Genomic DNA, 16,379 nt, shown 5'->3' on the forward strand with positions numbered 1-16,379 from the left:
TAAAATCATAAAAAAGACATCGTATCCAAGTTAATGGCCTCTTATATATCTACAATTTATATTTTATTTAATTACAAAATACATTTTTCATTGTATAAATGTAACTTGATCCGCCTCTCACTGCACACAAACTGCGTCAAATATTCCGATATGACGTCACATTGACAAGTGCATTGCGATCAGTGAATTGTTTATATATTGCTGTGTTGGATTTAACCAACGACAATAATGCATGCACTAGTTAGTATTGATGTAGTTTAAAGCTATTCATCAGTTTAAAATAGCAAATCATTTCATTTTGTGGTAATTTGAAGAACTTATATTTTTGTGTGATGTCATAGTAAGCATTTCCCGTATAAATTAGGCCCCGCCTCCTTACTGCAGCCTTAACTGTGCTGCGGGGAGATATTTCAGAAATAGTGAAATTTGGTGGCATCTTTTAAGAATCAAGAACCACTGGCACAAAAAAGTTGAAACTTATAGGAAACCTTGATTACATAGTGTAGATTTAAGTTTGTTCAATTCATGACCCCTAGGGGTAGGGTGGGGCCACAGTGGGGATCAAATTTTTACATAGGAATATATTGGAAAAATCTTTAAAAATCTTCTTCTCAAGAACAGCAAAGCCTTGTTTAGTCATTGATATGTAAGCATCCTCAGGTAATGTAGACTCAAGTTGTTCAAATCAGGACCTCTTGGGGTTAGAGTGGGACCACAATGGGGGATCAAAATTGTACTAAGGAATATATAGGAAAAACTCTTGTTCAGAAGAACAGCAAAGCCATGTTTAGTCATATTGAAATGGAAGCATCCTCAGGTAGTGCAGATTCAAGTTTGTTCCGATGAAGACCCTCTGGGGTAGGGAGGGGCCACAATGAGGTATCAATTTTTACAAAGGAATATATCGGAAAAAATCTTTAAAAATCTTCGCTCAAGAACAGCAAAGCATTTGTTATTTTGATATGGAAGCAGCCTCAGGTAGCTTAAAATTCAAGTCTCCCCATGAAAACTTTTCAATACTGAACAGATTTGTGCTTTATCCTAGCCAATGTGCTCAGGTGAGCGATGTGGCCCATGGGCCTCTTGTTTATTACTGGCCCCAGTAACTTTACATGAATGAAGATGAGCTCCTCGATGTATTTTTTATTATAAGACACAACCATACGTCGAGATGTCGTCGCCCACACTTGAACATCCACACAGATACCATGCCTTCATCTCCTACTGTCCCGACACAGATACAAACAACGCAAAGAAAATACTAGAAGTTATAGAAAACGAGGGCTTTCAGTGCTGCTTCCCTGAGAGAGATTTCTTACCAGGAGGAGCTCAAATCGATCTGGTCGTTGACGCCATACATAGGTAATTGTTTCCCGCTTTCGCGAAAGCGAGGAGACATTAAATCTCATTATCTGTCAGTCTGTCAAAAAACTTAAACCTTGGACATAACCAGGCTTTTGGCGAATTACATTGTAAAGCAATGCATTACATTGCCATTACTTCAAGAATTTGGGCATTAAATTACCATCCATTACTTTAATTTCTTAAAGTAATGCATTAGATTGCCATTACTTTAGTTAAGTAATGCAATATTATTACCATTACTTTTGGAGGTTTTCAAAAATAAAAATACAAAACTTTGCAGATATTTTCATAAATATGCATCTTACCCCTTCAAAAATAAGCATGATGAATGATAATTCAAATTTGATTTAAAGTACTTGTATTTATTACAGTGTAGTTCACATGTCTTTTTATTATTCATAGGACGTTCAAACTTTTCAATTGCCAAAGCGATAAAAACTTGTAAATATGCACTTTTTGTGTAACTATTGATGTCATAGAGCAGTTTAACTTTTGGGGGCAATTTACTCCCTTCCCCAAAACTATAACTAAACTTAATAAGATATATGAAGATTATTTGGATCTAGTACCTTAAATGATGACAAAAATTAATTGCACTGACAAACTTGTAAAAAGGGTTGGACAGTACATGTATGTACATTTTGCTCTGCTAAAAGTAGAATGCCTGTCTTCTAATTCTTTTGGTGCAATGAATTTGTCATGGTCAGCTCAAGCTAGACAACTCAATTAATGTTTCATAAACAGTCAGAAGAAAGGGGCTGGATTTTGGAGTGTTTCTTAAAACAATATATTGTTTTAATTGTTACATAACCTTAGAGGCATTGTGTATTTTGATGACGCTCTATTCAAAAGGTGGCAATTATCAGTTTATAGTGTATATTAATTAGTGTGTCTCATACCAGAATTATTTTTAAAGGATATTTAAAACAAAGAAAAAATCTTTAAAATATTCTTTGAAATTGAATCTGATCTAAAATAAGTATGAAAATATAAATGAGTGGTAATTGTACTCTCAACAAAATAAAAAATGTATTTAAATAGACACGGAGAGTTTTATTCAAATGGGTTAACTTTTTTCATTCATTTCGATTATATAAAAAATAATCTAAGCAATAATGTCCATGTCCATTTTCGATTTTTTAAAATAGGTTTATACAAAATAATGCTTAGTAATGCTATGTAATGCCAGCACTACTCTGGATTTGAGAACGCAGCTATGTTAAGGCTTCCCGAAGCTTTAAAATGCGCTCAAATCATAATATGTCATTGCGAGGTCGGTTTTGGTTTTAATTTATAAGTATTGAACTTTAGTACTTCCAATTTATATACAGGGTTTCCTCGGCTATATATAAACATATTTGTTATGATATCACATGATTTTGTTGATCACGTGACGATCTTTTATAATTTTTTGAAGTGTTTCATATAAATCGCTTCGGCGCAGCTGATTAACACAATAATTATTAACATTTTTTATTAACAGGAACTCATCGTATCCTTGTGTATCCGAAATGTGCTTGGGAAAAGTCATAGTATTACTTGGGTACAAAATATTTCGTGAGAAATTCAACTTACCTACAAATTTGAGGGTATTTTCCACACAATATCGTAATCTGTATTAAGACAAAGCCAACACACATTTTTCCCAAGCAAGATTCAGTTAGAGAACAACCTCTTCTTACAGATTTTCACAAAAATTCTCAGATTAATCCTCATTAATCACCTGCGCCAGAATCTTTTATACACACAAAATAAATTCTACCTCCAACCACGAGTATAAAACAGCGTACATTTCAAAAGTATATTTTTCATAAGCATTTTGAACATGCGGAATTTCAGTCAAGGGTAGGTAAGCGGTGTATTTTTAAAATAATCGGACATATAAGACTTAAAAAACCTTTAACGACCCGTGAATTTTGCAATAGCTATGTAGCATTTTACATATAGTTTGAAATAAAGTGTTAAGTTAGTGACACTCTCCCCGTCATAACACCTCAAGTTTGCAGTGATTTGACGTCATTTTCCATTATGACGTCATATTTTGGTAGTCCAGAGATGTGAAGGCACAGAGTGCACTGTGATTTTTCTTCGGGAAGCCTTAACCTACCTGCGAAAGTAATGCATTACATTGCCATTACATGTAATGCAAATTTTTTGACATTACACATTACTAGCATTACTTTAAGTTCAGGTAATGCATTGCAATGCATTACCATTACATTTAGCATTACCCCAAGTATGTTCATAAGCTTTGAATGAAAAAAGATCATAGAACTTTCATTTCACATGTCTATTACCTGTGACAAGACCTTTCCGAATATATCATGACTTTTGATCCCTTGACTTTGACGTTTGGCCTACTTTTATAAAATTTTAACTTTACTTTTACCATGATCATTACTATTGAACAAGAAGAGATATGGCTTTCATCTTTCATATGTACATTACCTTTGATAAGACTTTCCAAATATACTATGATTTTTTACCCCGTGACCTTGAGGTTTGACCTACTTTTCAAAATTTAACATTGAATATAACATTTAAATGAGAGAAGATAGGACATTTATATTTGACATTTGCATTACCTGTGACAAGATATTTCCGAACGTGCTATAATATTTTACCCTGAGACCTTGACCTTAAAGTTTGACCATTTTTTTTTTTAAAATTTACATTCTTAATAACTTTTGAATGAGAGAAGTTAGGACTTTCATATTTGACAAGAGCATTACATTTGACAAGAAGTTTCCGATTGTGGTATGATATTTGACCCAGTGACTTTGACCTTGAAGTTTGACCTAATTTTCCAACATTTTAGCATTACTGATAACTTATAAAGGATTGAAAAGATAAGGCATTCAGATTCAAATGTACTATGATTTTTAACTCTTGACATTGACCTTGAAGTTTGACCTAATTTTCAAACTTTTAACATTGCTGATAATTAACATTGCTGATATTTTTTTTAATGAGAGAAGATAGGGCATTTATATTTGACAGGTGCATCACCTGTTTCAAGACTTTGCTAAATGTACTATAGTTTTTGACGCCGTGAACTTGACCTTAAAGTTTATCCTACACTATTTATTTTTTACATTAGTTATAACTTTTGAAGAGAAGATGGGGCTTTCACATTTTATATGTAAATTACATATGACAACACCTTTCAGAAAGTTACATCATTTTTTTACTCATGACCTTGACCTAGAAGTTTGACTTTCTTATAAAAAAATAACTTTGGCCGAAGACAGTTACAATATGCCACAAAATGCATCCCATACACTAAAGCGAAAAGCGGGGGACCACCATTCTGTGAATTTGCTTGTTTCATTAAATGTGGATTAGAGTCATGAAAAGGAGTAAAGGGGGAGGGGGACAACTCGATTCTTTCCTGAGAATTCAAGTCACAGCCTAAAAATGCATGTAAAAAGCACATTGCATACAATAAGAAGGCAGTGAATTATAATTATGTAGATCAACATTCAAGTTGATAATTGGAGAACAGAAAATGGTATCAATAGAAAACAAATTCTGTATTCTAAAACGCAAAACATTTTTTTGATTTAAGGTTAAAATTACATATAGTTTTTCAATTAAAGTAAATTGAAATCCTACTTGTTTTGTTCATTGCCAAAGAGATAGCCCCTTTTATTGAATGAGTAAAAACAGATAAATTGTTAATGTTATTTGCAAAAGATATTTTCAAGTAAGAAGAGGTAGCAAATACCTGTTTGGTGTATATTGCAACACTTTTTGCTGAAGGCGCATAAGAGCTTTTCTGATGACATTTTGTCGGTCTGTCTGTCTGTCCGTCCATCTGTAAACTTTTAACGTTTTCAACTTCCCAAGAATGACTGGGCCAATTTCAACCAAACTTGCCACAAAACATTCTTGGGTGTAGGGGATTCATTCATGATCAAGGGTAGATAATTAAGAACTGGAGAAAATAATGTATCAAATTTAAAAAACTTCTTCTCAAGAATCACTGAACCAGAAAAGATATTCAAATCCGGGTCCCTGTGGTATGGTGGGACCACAGTAAGGGATCATAGGTTTGAATAGGAATTTAAAATGATTCTTTTGAAGTTTAAAATCATTCTTCTGAAAAACAGCTGGGTCATGATTTCTCATATTTATATGGAAGCATTTTCAGGTAGTGTAGATTCAGATTTGTTCAAATCATGGCCCTCAAGAGTAGGATGCGGCGACAATGGGAGAACAACGTTTAACATGGTAATACATGTGTATTTGAAACTCTTTTTCTTAAGAACAACAATGGGCAAGATTATTCATATGGAAGCATTCTCAGGTATTGTAGATATAACTTTGATCAAATCATACCCACCTGGGTTGGGTAGAGCCACAAATAGGAGATCAAAGTTTTACATGGTATTATATAAAAAAAAATTGAAAAAATGAAATACAACAAAGCCATGATTAGTCGTAATGTGCAAGCATCCTCAGGTAATGTAGATTATCCCCCCCCCCCAAGATGGGCCACAACAGGGAATCAGAGTTTTACAAGAAAATATATAGGAACAAAGTAGCAAGGCAGTAGCAAGTACATTGCATCAATTTGCAAACATTGTATAAATTCTATTGATTCATTTATTTTTAAATTCAAATTATGGACCCTGGTTAAGATGGGGGTAAAATTGGAGATCAGATTTTACATAATGCTAATGTACATAAAAAATCTTTTTGAAAAAATCTTCTACAAGACAGCAATTAAGGCCATGTTAGTCATATTGATATCAAAACATCCCCTCCCAATGTTGTGTGGATTCAAGCTGGTTAAATAATAATCCCTTAAGGCTAGTAGGGGCCAAAATACGGAGTCTCCATTTTTCATTGGAATAAAGAGAGAGACAAATCTTTTGAAAATCTTCCTCTGAAGAACAGCTTGGCCGAGGTGATGCAGGTGAGCATTGTTTCCCATGAGCCTTTTATTTAAACATATTCTTTCAGTTCCCGCCATGTGATTCTGGTGATTTCCCCGTCGTCATTACAAAGCGAGTGGAGCAACTTTGAGATGCTGATTGCTGTGGACGATTCCCATATCCGGAACAGCGTTTGTCTGGTTCCGGTACTGCTAGGCGGGGTCAAGCTAGGATGTCTCCCACCTACACTCCGACTTCTTACTTGTGTAGAACTCCGAGAAAATTTCGAGAATGTTCATGATATCATCCAGGCCATTAAAAGTAAGTTCCCAGATAGCATGACTATGTTGGGCCAACGTTGGCAAGTGGTTGGGTTGTAGGCAGATGGTTGGCGTTGGGTGTACAACGTTGGGCCATTAATGGCCCAACGTTAGACTTATTGAGTTAGAAATTTTATAATATTGAGTTTGGTATATAACAATGATACAATGTTGGCCAAACATAGGTAAACCGATGTTAACCGAAGGTAAAAATGACATCAAGAATTCTACGTTGGCCCAATGTTGGCCCAACATGAAATAATTAATTTAAAACCTAGTCAGAATGAAGTTGGGTTTTCTACGTTGGGTTTACGTTGGCCCAACGTAGATCAACCAACACAATACCAGTTGGAATACTGTTGGGAAATTTAAATAGGTCCAATGTTGGCCCAACATAGATTAACCAACATATTTTAAGGACGTTGGGGGTTCAAAGTTGGCCCATTGTTGGCCTAACGTTTGTAATGCAACTGATAATTTAATCTGGTAACAGTATGTTGGCCCAACGTTGGCTCAATGTAAGCTTGACTGTCTGTTTAAGTTTTCTTTTAGTTAGTGTGAGTATGTTGGTGCAACGTTTGCCCAAACGAAAGGACGATATGCATGAGTTGGGAGCGTTACGTTGGCCCAATGCTAGCCCATTGTTTGTTTTACCCTAGGCCTAATTGAAAAGAGCACCACAACCAAGGGATTCTTACGTTGGCCCAACGTTGGTCCAACATCAACTAATTCCGTTATGTATATATGTATATATCAACCAATATAAAATCAGTCAAAATTCCTAGGGTATTCTACGTTAGCCTAATGTTGGCCCAACGTAAAATCTTTAAGACTATTCAAATGTGAGTTCTATACAGGCCCAATGTTGGCCCAACAAAAATCATAAGATATATTGATAATGACTGGAAGGAAACATGCAAAACGTGTGTTTGCAATCACTTCTCTAAGAGATTTTTAAATTAATACTGGCTATGGACTAACATATTAACTTGTCAAATAATTATTTGACATTTGAATGATAAGAAACAATTCTTATTGATAATTAAATTTAATACATTTAGAAAATTATGGTGTGTGTTTTCTTCACAAATGAAAAAGCATGTTAATTATATTTCTCAACCAAACAATCTGAATGCAAAATGTAAAGTAAAGTAAATTAAAAAAAATATAAATATAATATGTTGATTTTTATCCTGTACCCTCGTCTGTGTGTGTCAATAATCTGGGCATCAAGTTAAAGATAAGAGAACACTTTCAGCAGAATGCAATTAGGCAATGAGATAAACAGCGGGAGACTGGTCAGTTTGTGGAGAAAAGCGTGATATTTGATACAGGAATTAGGATGGTCAAATTAAAGACAAAGACCCTCCATCGCTGCTTCGATCACAGCATTTTCCCGCCTGTTAGATCGAGACAAAGAACTTTGAAAAGTAGAAGCTTGTTGGCCATTTTTTTGTGGAATTTTACCAATTCAACAATCATGTAAGTATTAATTTATGTATTGTTTGTTTATTTATGATTCTTCTTAACAAACTTGATGATTTTTCTGTCTTACAATTTGTTCAGAAAGTTTGAAATTCACTTTTTATTTCTGATAGTTCAAATTTTTGTTAGTGTAACGTAAAGCATTAAATAATTGAAATACTGTTACTTTAAAATGTGAAAATTAGCGACATCAATCAACCAGACTTGTATGAGATTTAATTATTAGGACCCTACACTCTAAACCACATAAATTTATACCGGGTAGTAGATATGTTTTTGCAAAGCGCAGATTAATTTGTATTATGCAAGTAGTTGTAGAGTGTTTCGGCTAAGTAGCTTCATCAGGAGTCACAGACACATAATACGATGTTTATTTTAAGTGAGTCCTGATTATCTCGTCGCCTATGTTCTTGTGTTTGCTGTAAGTGATGATTGGTTGAGAATTAAATAAAGTTTTGCATTCTGGATTTCTAAGATTGATATTCCAATATTTCAGAATTCGTTTTTTCAGTCCTTTAATGCAAGGGTTAAATTTAGTAACCAAGACTGTAGGGTTACGTAATAGCTGTTCTTTAGTGCTTTTGATCGGTTTGTGTTGATCGTTTCTTTGATGGTACGATCAATTTCTGAGATAGAGTAACCTCGCTTTGATAAGTGCGTCCTGAAGTCATATAAGTGTTGCATGTAATATTGTAGGGTCAGTAGTATTTTTTGCATTTCTAATGCATTCTCCTTTAATGAATCCCTTAAAAACAGCTGGGCTATGAGCGCTCTGTCGTCCTTCATAAATTTTGCTTCTTTATGAATTTGCGAGTTTTTTAATTGAATGTTGAATAATTTGCATTGTTTAATTTCAATATGTTATAAAAATTGAAGTGTTATAAATAGTTTTGAAGTAACAGGTTCTGACTGAACTTTTCTAAAAAGCTGACGAGTGACATACCTTAAAATATCTTAACTAGACAGCATAAAATATCGTTAAGTTGTTATAAATTACCATTTGAACTTAGATATGGAACAGTTTAGTGTTAAAGTTGGGTAGTCTATCTAGACTTTGGGAATATAAAAATTTTTATTTCAATTTCTCTTAATGTACTAAATGAAAACAAAATAAATTTTGGGTAAATTATTGTAGAATTAAATTGATATAAAAATGAATCAAAAAAGGTAACAAATTTAAAAAAGATCTTTTCGTTGCAGGTAAAATTTATTTTTGTGGATGCCATTGCATATCCATATCCTTAAAAAGTCATCTTTAAATTAATTTAGATATTGTTGGGTTTTTGAAAATTATTTTGCTGACTATTCCCTTTCACTATTAAAATGAATGAGTACCTAAGGGGAAAGGGCACGTCATACTGGTCAATTAGAAGACGTGTTCGTAGAACATTAGCTCAAAATGTCTTAGAAAGTGAAGATGAAGAAACATTTGAACAAAATAGTTGTTCATTGCAGATAGGCCCTGCAGTTTCAGCTGATAGTAATATTGACGAACCATGTAGTTCTGAAGTAGAGCAAATAATCTCAGATGAAGAATCAGTCTTAAGTAGAAGGTCTACAGACATTGAAGAAAGTGATATTTGTCATGCACAAGCAGAAAATAGCAATGAGTTTGAGATGCACTGTGGATTGAGACATGTATGGAGTGACTCTTCTGACTCAAATGCTGATAGAGAGAGTGATAATGAGTCAGATGAGGCTTTGAAAAATTATTTACGAGATTGGGCTGTTAAACATCAGATTCCAAATGTTTCTTTGTCTGATCTTTTAAAAATTTTACGCCATTTCCATCCTGATTTGCCAAAAGATCCTCGAACATTACTTAAAACGAAAATGAATTATACCATTCAAACTAAATGTGGGGGAGAGTACTATTACTTTGGCATTGCGTCATCCCTTTGCCATGTACTTAACCAAAGTACAAATGTGATACCAGATCAATTTTCACTGAAACTGCAAATAAATATTGATGGTTTACCTCTCTTCAAGAGCACCTCTGACCAATTTTGGCCAATACTTGGACAAATTCAAAACATCGAAGGCAACAATAAAATTTTCATTATTTGTCTATTCTATGGAACCAAAAAACCTAACAATCTTGAAGAATATTTATATGACTTTATAACTGAATATATGGAAATTGAAAGAAATGGAATTGAATTCTCAGGAAAACAGTTAAATGTTACGATCGATTCAATCATATGTGATGCACCAGCCAGGGCATTCATTAAAAATGTGAAGTCTTATTCTGGTTATCACGGTTGTGAAAAATGTACTCAACGCGGCAGGTGGATGGGTAAGATGACATTTCCTGAGATAAACGCTCCTTTAAGAACAGATCAATCCTTTTCTCAACAATATGACGATGACCATCATTTAGGTGATTCCCCTCTCTCCAGAACAAGTATACGCATGGTTACACAAATCCCCTTGGATTATATGCATTTGGTTTGTCTTGGAGTCATGAAACGCCTCCTTTTACTGTGGATTAAAGGTCCATTGCATTGTAGACTAGGATCGCATGAAGTGCAGCAAATATCTGAGTCTTTAGTGGCACTTAAGCATTGCATACCATCTGAATTCGCAAGAAAGCCTCGGCCATTAGCAGAAATAGAAAGATGGAAGGCAACAGAGTTCCGACAGTTTTTGCTATACACTGGAGTTGTAGCTTTATATGATGCTGTTCATCCAAACATTTATCATAATTTTCTTCTTTTTAGTGTGGGGATACATATTCTACTTAATGAGAGGCTATCAAATGAATACAATCAATATGCACACGATCTCCTACGAACTTTTGTCACACATTTTTATCAGGTTTATGGCGATGAAATGGCTGTTTACAATGTCCATTGTTTGGTTCATCTTGCTGATGAAGCCCGAACTTTTGGTAGTTTAGACAACATTTCTGCATTTCCATTTGAAAACTTTCTTTCGAAGTTAAAAAAAATGGTGAGGAAGCCAACTTTTCCTTTGGCACAAATTATTCGCAGATTGTCAGAACAAACGGATTTGCAAAAGGAACAAAAAACTTATCCACATTTAAGTAAACCCCATAGCAGTGGACCTGTTCATGAAAGACTTGTGCATGGTTGTCAGTATCAGAAAGTAGAGACAGTGAGATATGTATTTAAAACAAATTTCAAAGATAGCTGTGTACGAATCGATGGAAAAATATGCCTAATCAAAAACATTATTTTGCATGAAGGTAAAATTTTTCTTGTTCATCAGGTCTTTGGAACATCAGAAAACGCATTCGTATGTCCGTTAGAATCCAAATTACTGGGAATTTTAAAAGTTTCGAATTTAGGAAACACTTTTCATTTTTCCGAATTGAATGACGTAGAATCCAAATGTGTCATTCTGCCATTCAAGAACAAATATATTGCGATTTCATTTACAGATGCTGATTGGTAGGTTAAAAAACACCTTACAATTGGAGTGAATAGTCAGCAAAAATAATACTTTTATGGTTTTGGTTTTTTTTTTTTTGGTATCTTGTTTTTGTTTTTTGTTTTAAAACTTAATTTAAATCAAATCATTAATAAGGTCATTGACAACTAATGGATATGCAGTGGTGGAATTTACAGAAGAAAAGGAAGTTGATGTGGTTCCTATGAGGTGGTTAGCTGAAAATGAAACTATGTGCCAGTGGCCAACCTTTAGAATGACAGCCAAAATAAGAAAGGCAGTGAAGGCAAATATTGCCCCGAATGCAGAATTTAGACCTCTTCCAGTCAGGGTACTGGCAAAAACAAGTAAGTCTATCAGCAATCAAAATATAATTATATAGTAAACTTGAGTATATATATTCAGTACATATTACTGTATAATCAACATTGTATTAGAGATTTTGGTCTAGTGAATACATGTATATTTCTTTATGCAGCGGAGTACAACGATGCACGGAAAAAACTGTCAAAAGCAACATATACATCAGACTTGCAAACTGATGCTGAAGAGAACGAGGATATTGGTTCCAGGAAGACCAAAAAGTTTGTATTATATCAACTTAGTCATGTTTTGTATTACCATTCAAAGTTATGTTAAGATTATTCTAACAATACATTGGTATTGTGTTCCTAGACCAAGCCGTTTTGAGTCTTCAGATTCAGAAGAAGTTGAGTGTGATAAACAACAAGATGAGGAACACCACCGACAACAGATTAGAAAATCTCCTCGAAAGATTCAAAGGAAAATTGCCCCCACCAAATCTGCCAAGCCTTCCAGCTCCCCCATGTCAGCCCTCGTCTTCAAAACCAACAAAAACTAAAGCACCAACCAATTGTACAGCATCGTTATTTGATAAAGGCCCCTCCACTTCAGGTATGTATTTAAAATGATTCAGTGCCAATTTATTTTTTTTAAATGTTATCTCACATAAATATTGCAAACTTATTTATTGTCTGTTTTAAACTCTAACCTTGTTTTTAGCATCAGAAAAGAAAATTGTAAACTGCTTGGAAAAAATCATGACCAACGTTGAGGAATTGAAAGTACAGATGCACCTAAACACGCAGCTGTTACAGGCAACAATCTCAAAGGTTGATGGACTTGGAGGCCTCCCAATATCCGGTGGAAATGAGCTTGACACGGAATTAGACGTGTGCTTTCCTCTTAAATCACAAGAAGATATCGATAAGCTAGAAGACACACTGCAGGATAAGGACAAATGTAAAACTTTGGTAGGTTTAAATGTCTCTCTCTCTCTCTCTCTCTCTCTCTCTCTCTCTCTCTATATATATATATATATATATATATATATATAATTGCTACATGTACATGAGGTGCCATTTATTATATGCATTCATTTTTTTTATCTTAAATTATACAGGTGAAATCGTTATCAACAATTGGAGGGGAAAATGCCAAAACAACAATCAGGAGACTCCTGTCTCACATGATATCAAACCCACTGGCGATTAAGATAAACTGGATGGGAAAGGGAGGGAAAATTCCTTTCTCTTCCTTAAAATTAAAGGAAATATTAAAAGGTATGTATTGAGAGAGAGAGAGAGAGAGGTCTTCCATGGACATTCTTTGAGAAATAAATACATTATTCTTATTTATTTATTTATTTATTTAGAAACAGTAAGGAAGAATCGCTTGTGCTCCAACACCACTGACACAGAGATATTCACTATAGCTAAAGACTGGTTCCGTTTTGCGAGCGACAGGGACGGCGGGCGAAAGAAAAGGGCCGAAAAAAGGAGGCAGCAGATAGCCAACCAAAACACTCAAGATGATCAAACAGAAAGTGAACCTGAGCATGCTTAGATGTGTGTCGCTAAAATGACTTTGGTTCCTAACCACTAAAAGAATATGAACATTTTCCATTCTTTAATTGTTTTTTTTAGGCATTTATCTTTTAAAAAATTTGGCGCAAATTTTAAAATGTACCATTTCACCAAAAAAAAGAGAACTAAGTACAATAAAAAATAAAAGAGATTTTTTTTCAATTAATGTTTTATTACTTATCTTTTAAACACCTATTTTTCATGATAAAGTAAAATTGTAACAGTAAATAGTGAATTATTGTTTGACCAAAGGGGAAATATATGGGTCAACGTTTAACGTACATGTCCATTGTTTGCCAACATTGAGCCGATGGGTTCTACACGTTGGACCTATGTAGGACCTTCAGCTGGGCCTACGTAGAACTGATGAGCAAAATAACGTTGGGCCAATTTAACGTCTTTTACCAACATTGGCCCGACGTAATCTAGCATTGTTGGGCCAATGCAGGCCCTACACGTTGGGCCTACGTAGAACCGCTGAGCAAAATAACGTTGGGCCAACATTGTTTACAAACGTTGGTACGACGTAATCTAGCATTGTTGGGCCAATGCAGGCCCAACATGTTGGGCCAGTGTAGGCCCTACACGTTGGGCCTACGCAGAACCGATGAGCAAAATAACGTTGGGCCAACATTGTTTGCCAACGTTGGCCCGACGTAACGAGCATTGTTGGGCCTATGTTGGCCCAACATAGTCATGCTATCTGGGATTGTATTTACTATATGTTATTATAATCATGGAAATAACATTCAATAAATAAAAATTAAGTTACATGCACTAGATTTTTAATCAAATTAATGATTTCAAACATAATCTCTTCTTGGAAATCTGAAATAAATCTTAAAAGAAATTCGATAGTTTTCGCTGTATAACAAGAATGAAAATTAACATTGTAAAATTACTTATTTTTGTGGTTTGAAGAAAAAAATTTTGGTTTGAGGAGATTTGATTTCGTGGTTGAAGAACATCTTACTGTTTATGAAATTGCAACTTTTTTGTTGGGGACATGAATTCGTTTGTCTCTTTATACCAAGAAAACAACGAAAGTGCAAACCCCAATATAGTGATCTCACATTATTATACAGCGCTGTGGTCATTTATAACTGTGGGTAGTGAATGGTCAAACGTTGAGAAACATATACCACAGATAAAATTCTTATTACATGCACATATCATGGGAAAAAATAAAATAACTTCTACATGCACCTAACCAGAAAAAAAATCATAGAGCGAGAGACTTTACAGTCCAAATCAGTTCTGTTGTCGCTTTTGTCAACAGAAGCACATTACACCTGGGAGTCCCTTTTACCTGTGGGGAATCTGGCGCATGATTTTGCCTGGGGATATTATTTCAGATACCTCAAAATCATTTTACCAAGTATGTATTTGTTGGTTTGTTATGCACTGTTTTCTCTCTCTCTCTCTCTCTCTCTCTCTCTCTCTCTCTCTCTCTCTCTCTCTCTCTGTTTTATTTAACATGATTTTTGTTATTATATTTTCCTTCATCGATATCTCAGAAAAGATTTGATTACATTTTACGAAACTTTCATACGATAAAAGAGTGACTCATTTTTGCCTTGATATACATCCTTGCTGTACACCACATTAATTTTAGAACAAAATAGATATTCATTATTTTTTTTAATTAAAAAGAATTATAAATAGATCCTTTGTTTAAAATATGCATTTATATATAGGAATATTACTTCGTCGGTGAATATGTAACAGTTATTCATACTATGTATGAAATGGAACATAATGCTAAAACAGGCCTACAGACAAGAGAAAAGTATATTCAAGCCATGAGGTTCTACCTAACAATAAAGGACATTTTACAGAAGGATCCTGAGTGCTCGAAAAAATATAAAATTATATTTTACAAAGGTATAAGTATATCAAAGGCATAGATATTTTAACTTTTTAAAAGACTAGGTATGGTATTGGTCAAAATTTTTTGTATAATACATTTTTTAAGCAAAATTGTTTAAAAATCAATTAAAAGTACGAAAGTTTGGAAATTAAACAATTTTGTACCCTCTACGTATGTTATAAGATGATTTTGTTATAAAATCAGTTCTTTTATTGAAATTGGCATCATCATAGGTGTTTAATTATAAACACCTCAATTGTTCTAAATAAAATCGAAAACAGAGGACCAGAAAAACCCTTAAGCCCCATTTTTCTTTAAAATTTGTACTTTTAACATTAAATATCAAAATTAGCAACTAGAAAGCATAAGAACTTGCTTTTGCATTAAAAGCACTTATTTTTAATGGACAGCAACATCTTAATTGTTTCTTATAACCATAATTCGTTGCATGAAATAATTTACATTAATATCTTATTAAGTACATGTATATCTACTGGTAAAACATAACTCTGTTATGAATAGGTATTCACAATAAATGGAATTGCTGTACGCTTATCTTGCTGTATTTCTGTATCAGTACAATAACTATGCTTATGCTTACCGGGTTGAAATTTTATAAATTACCTTTTAGATAACCGCAACAGCTCTGAGAAGATACCACGGTTAATATGTAGGGAAATAAAGAAACAGATACAAGCGGAATCACCGGATGACCAACCTACAGAGACCTCTTTCAGCAGCCTCGAGCAGTTTTCCTCCATATGTGGACCCGATTTCAATCTTTATTCCATAGGAAACTCTGTCAATTCACATATGTCTAAAAGTGAACCTTACATTCACCGAGATGAGAAAGGTAAAATTGAAGACAGTAGAACGAGGAGACCAACTAACCAATGTGTTCAATGAACCGATATGATGTAGGACAAGGAAAACCAAAAGTTTTTCTTTGGTCAAAAGGTTGATGATTTTAGGATGAATGTGGTTTTTAACTTAGCATATAGAATAAAAAAAAATTTCTGATATTTGATGTCTTATATTTATCATTAATGTTACAATTATTTTTTTTGGTTATTAAATTATACTTCTGTTAACCTACTAAAACTCTCCACTTTATATCAAAATACTTGACTAATTCTAGGGGGTCCTTCCTAGTCTGATAATT

The 16,379-nt window shown here is 34.0% G+C and overlaps 2 protein-coding genes across 2 annotated transcripts; both read left to right on the forward strand.

Moving 5' to 3' along the window:
• The first annotated feature begins 1,035 nt into the window (after positions 1-1,035).
• LOC133176537 (stimulator of interferon genes protein-like) lies at positions 1,036-16,123 on the forward strand. Its single transcript, XM_061311653.1, has 3 exons — positions 1,036-1,362; positions 6,334-6,566; positions 15,849-16,123. The coding sequence occupies exons 1-3, from the start codon at positions 1,172-1,174 to the stop codon at positions 16,121-16,123; spliced, it is 699 nt and encodes a 232-aa protein (XP_061167637.1). The 5' UTR covers positions 1,036-1,171.
• LOC133176532 (uncharacterized) lies at positions 11,585-12,323 on the forward strand. The gene is made up of 3 exons (XM_061311649.1): positions 11,585-11,808; positions 11,940-12,045; positions 12,137-12,323. Exons 1-3 carry the CDS (start codon positions 11,667-11,669, stop codon positions 12,321-12,323), a joined length of 435 nt encoding a protein of 144 aa, XP_061167633.1. The 5' UTR covers positions 11,585-11,666.
• Positions 16,124-16,379: the final 256 nt, after the last annotated feature.

This window comes from Saccostrea echinata, unplaced genomic scaffold (assembly GCF_033153115.1).
Source record: "Saccostrea echinata isolate AGI-Se365-2 ecotype Australia unplaced genomic scaffold, CSIRO_AGI_Sech_v1 ptg000076l, whole genome shotgun sequence".
Classification (NCBI taxonomy): Eukaryota; Metazoa; Mollusca; class Bivalvia; order Ostreida; family Ostreidae; genus Saccostrea; species Saccostrea echinata.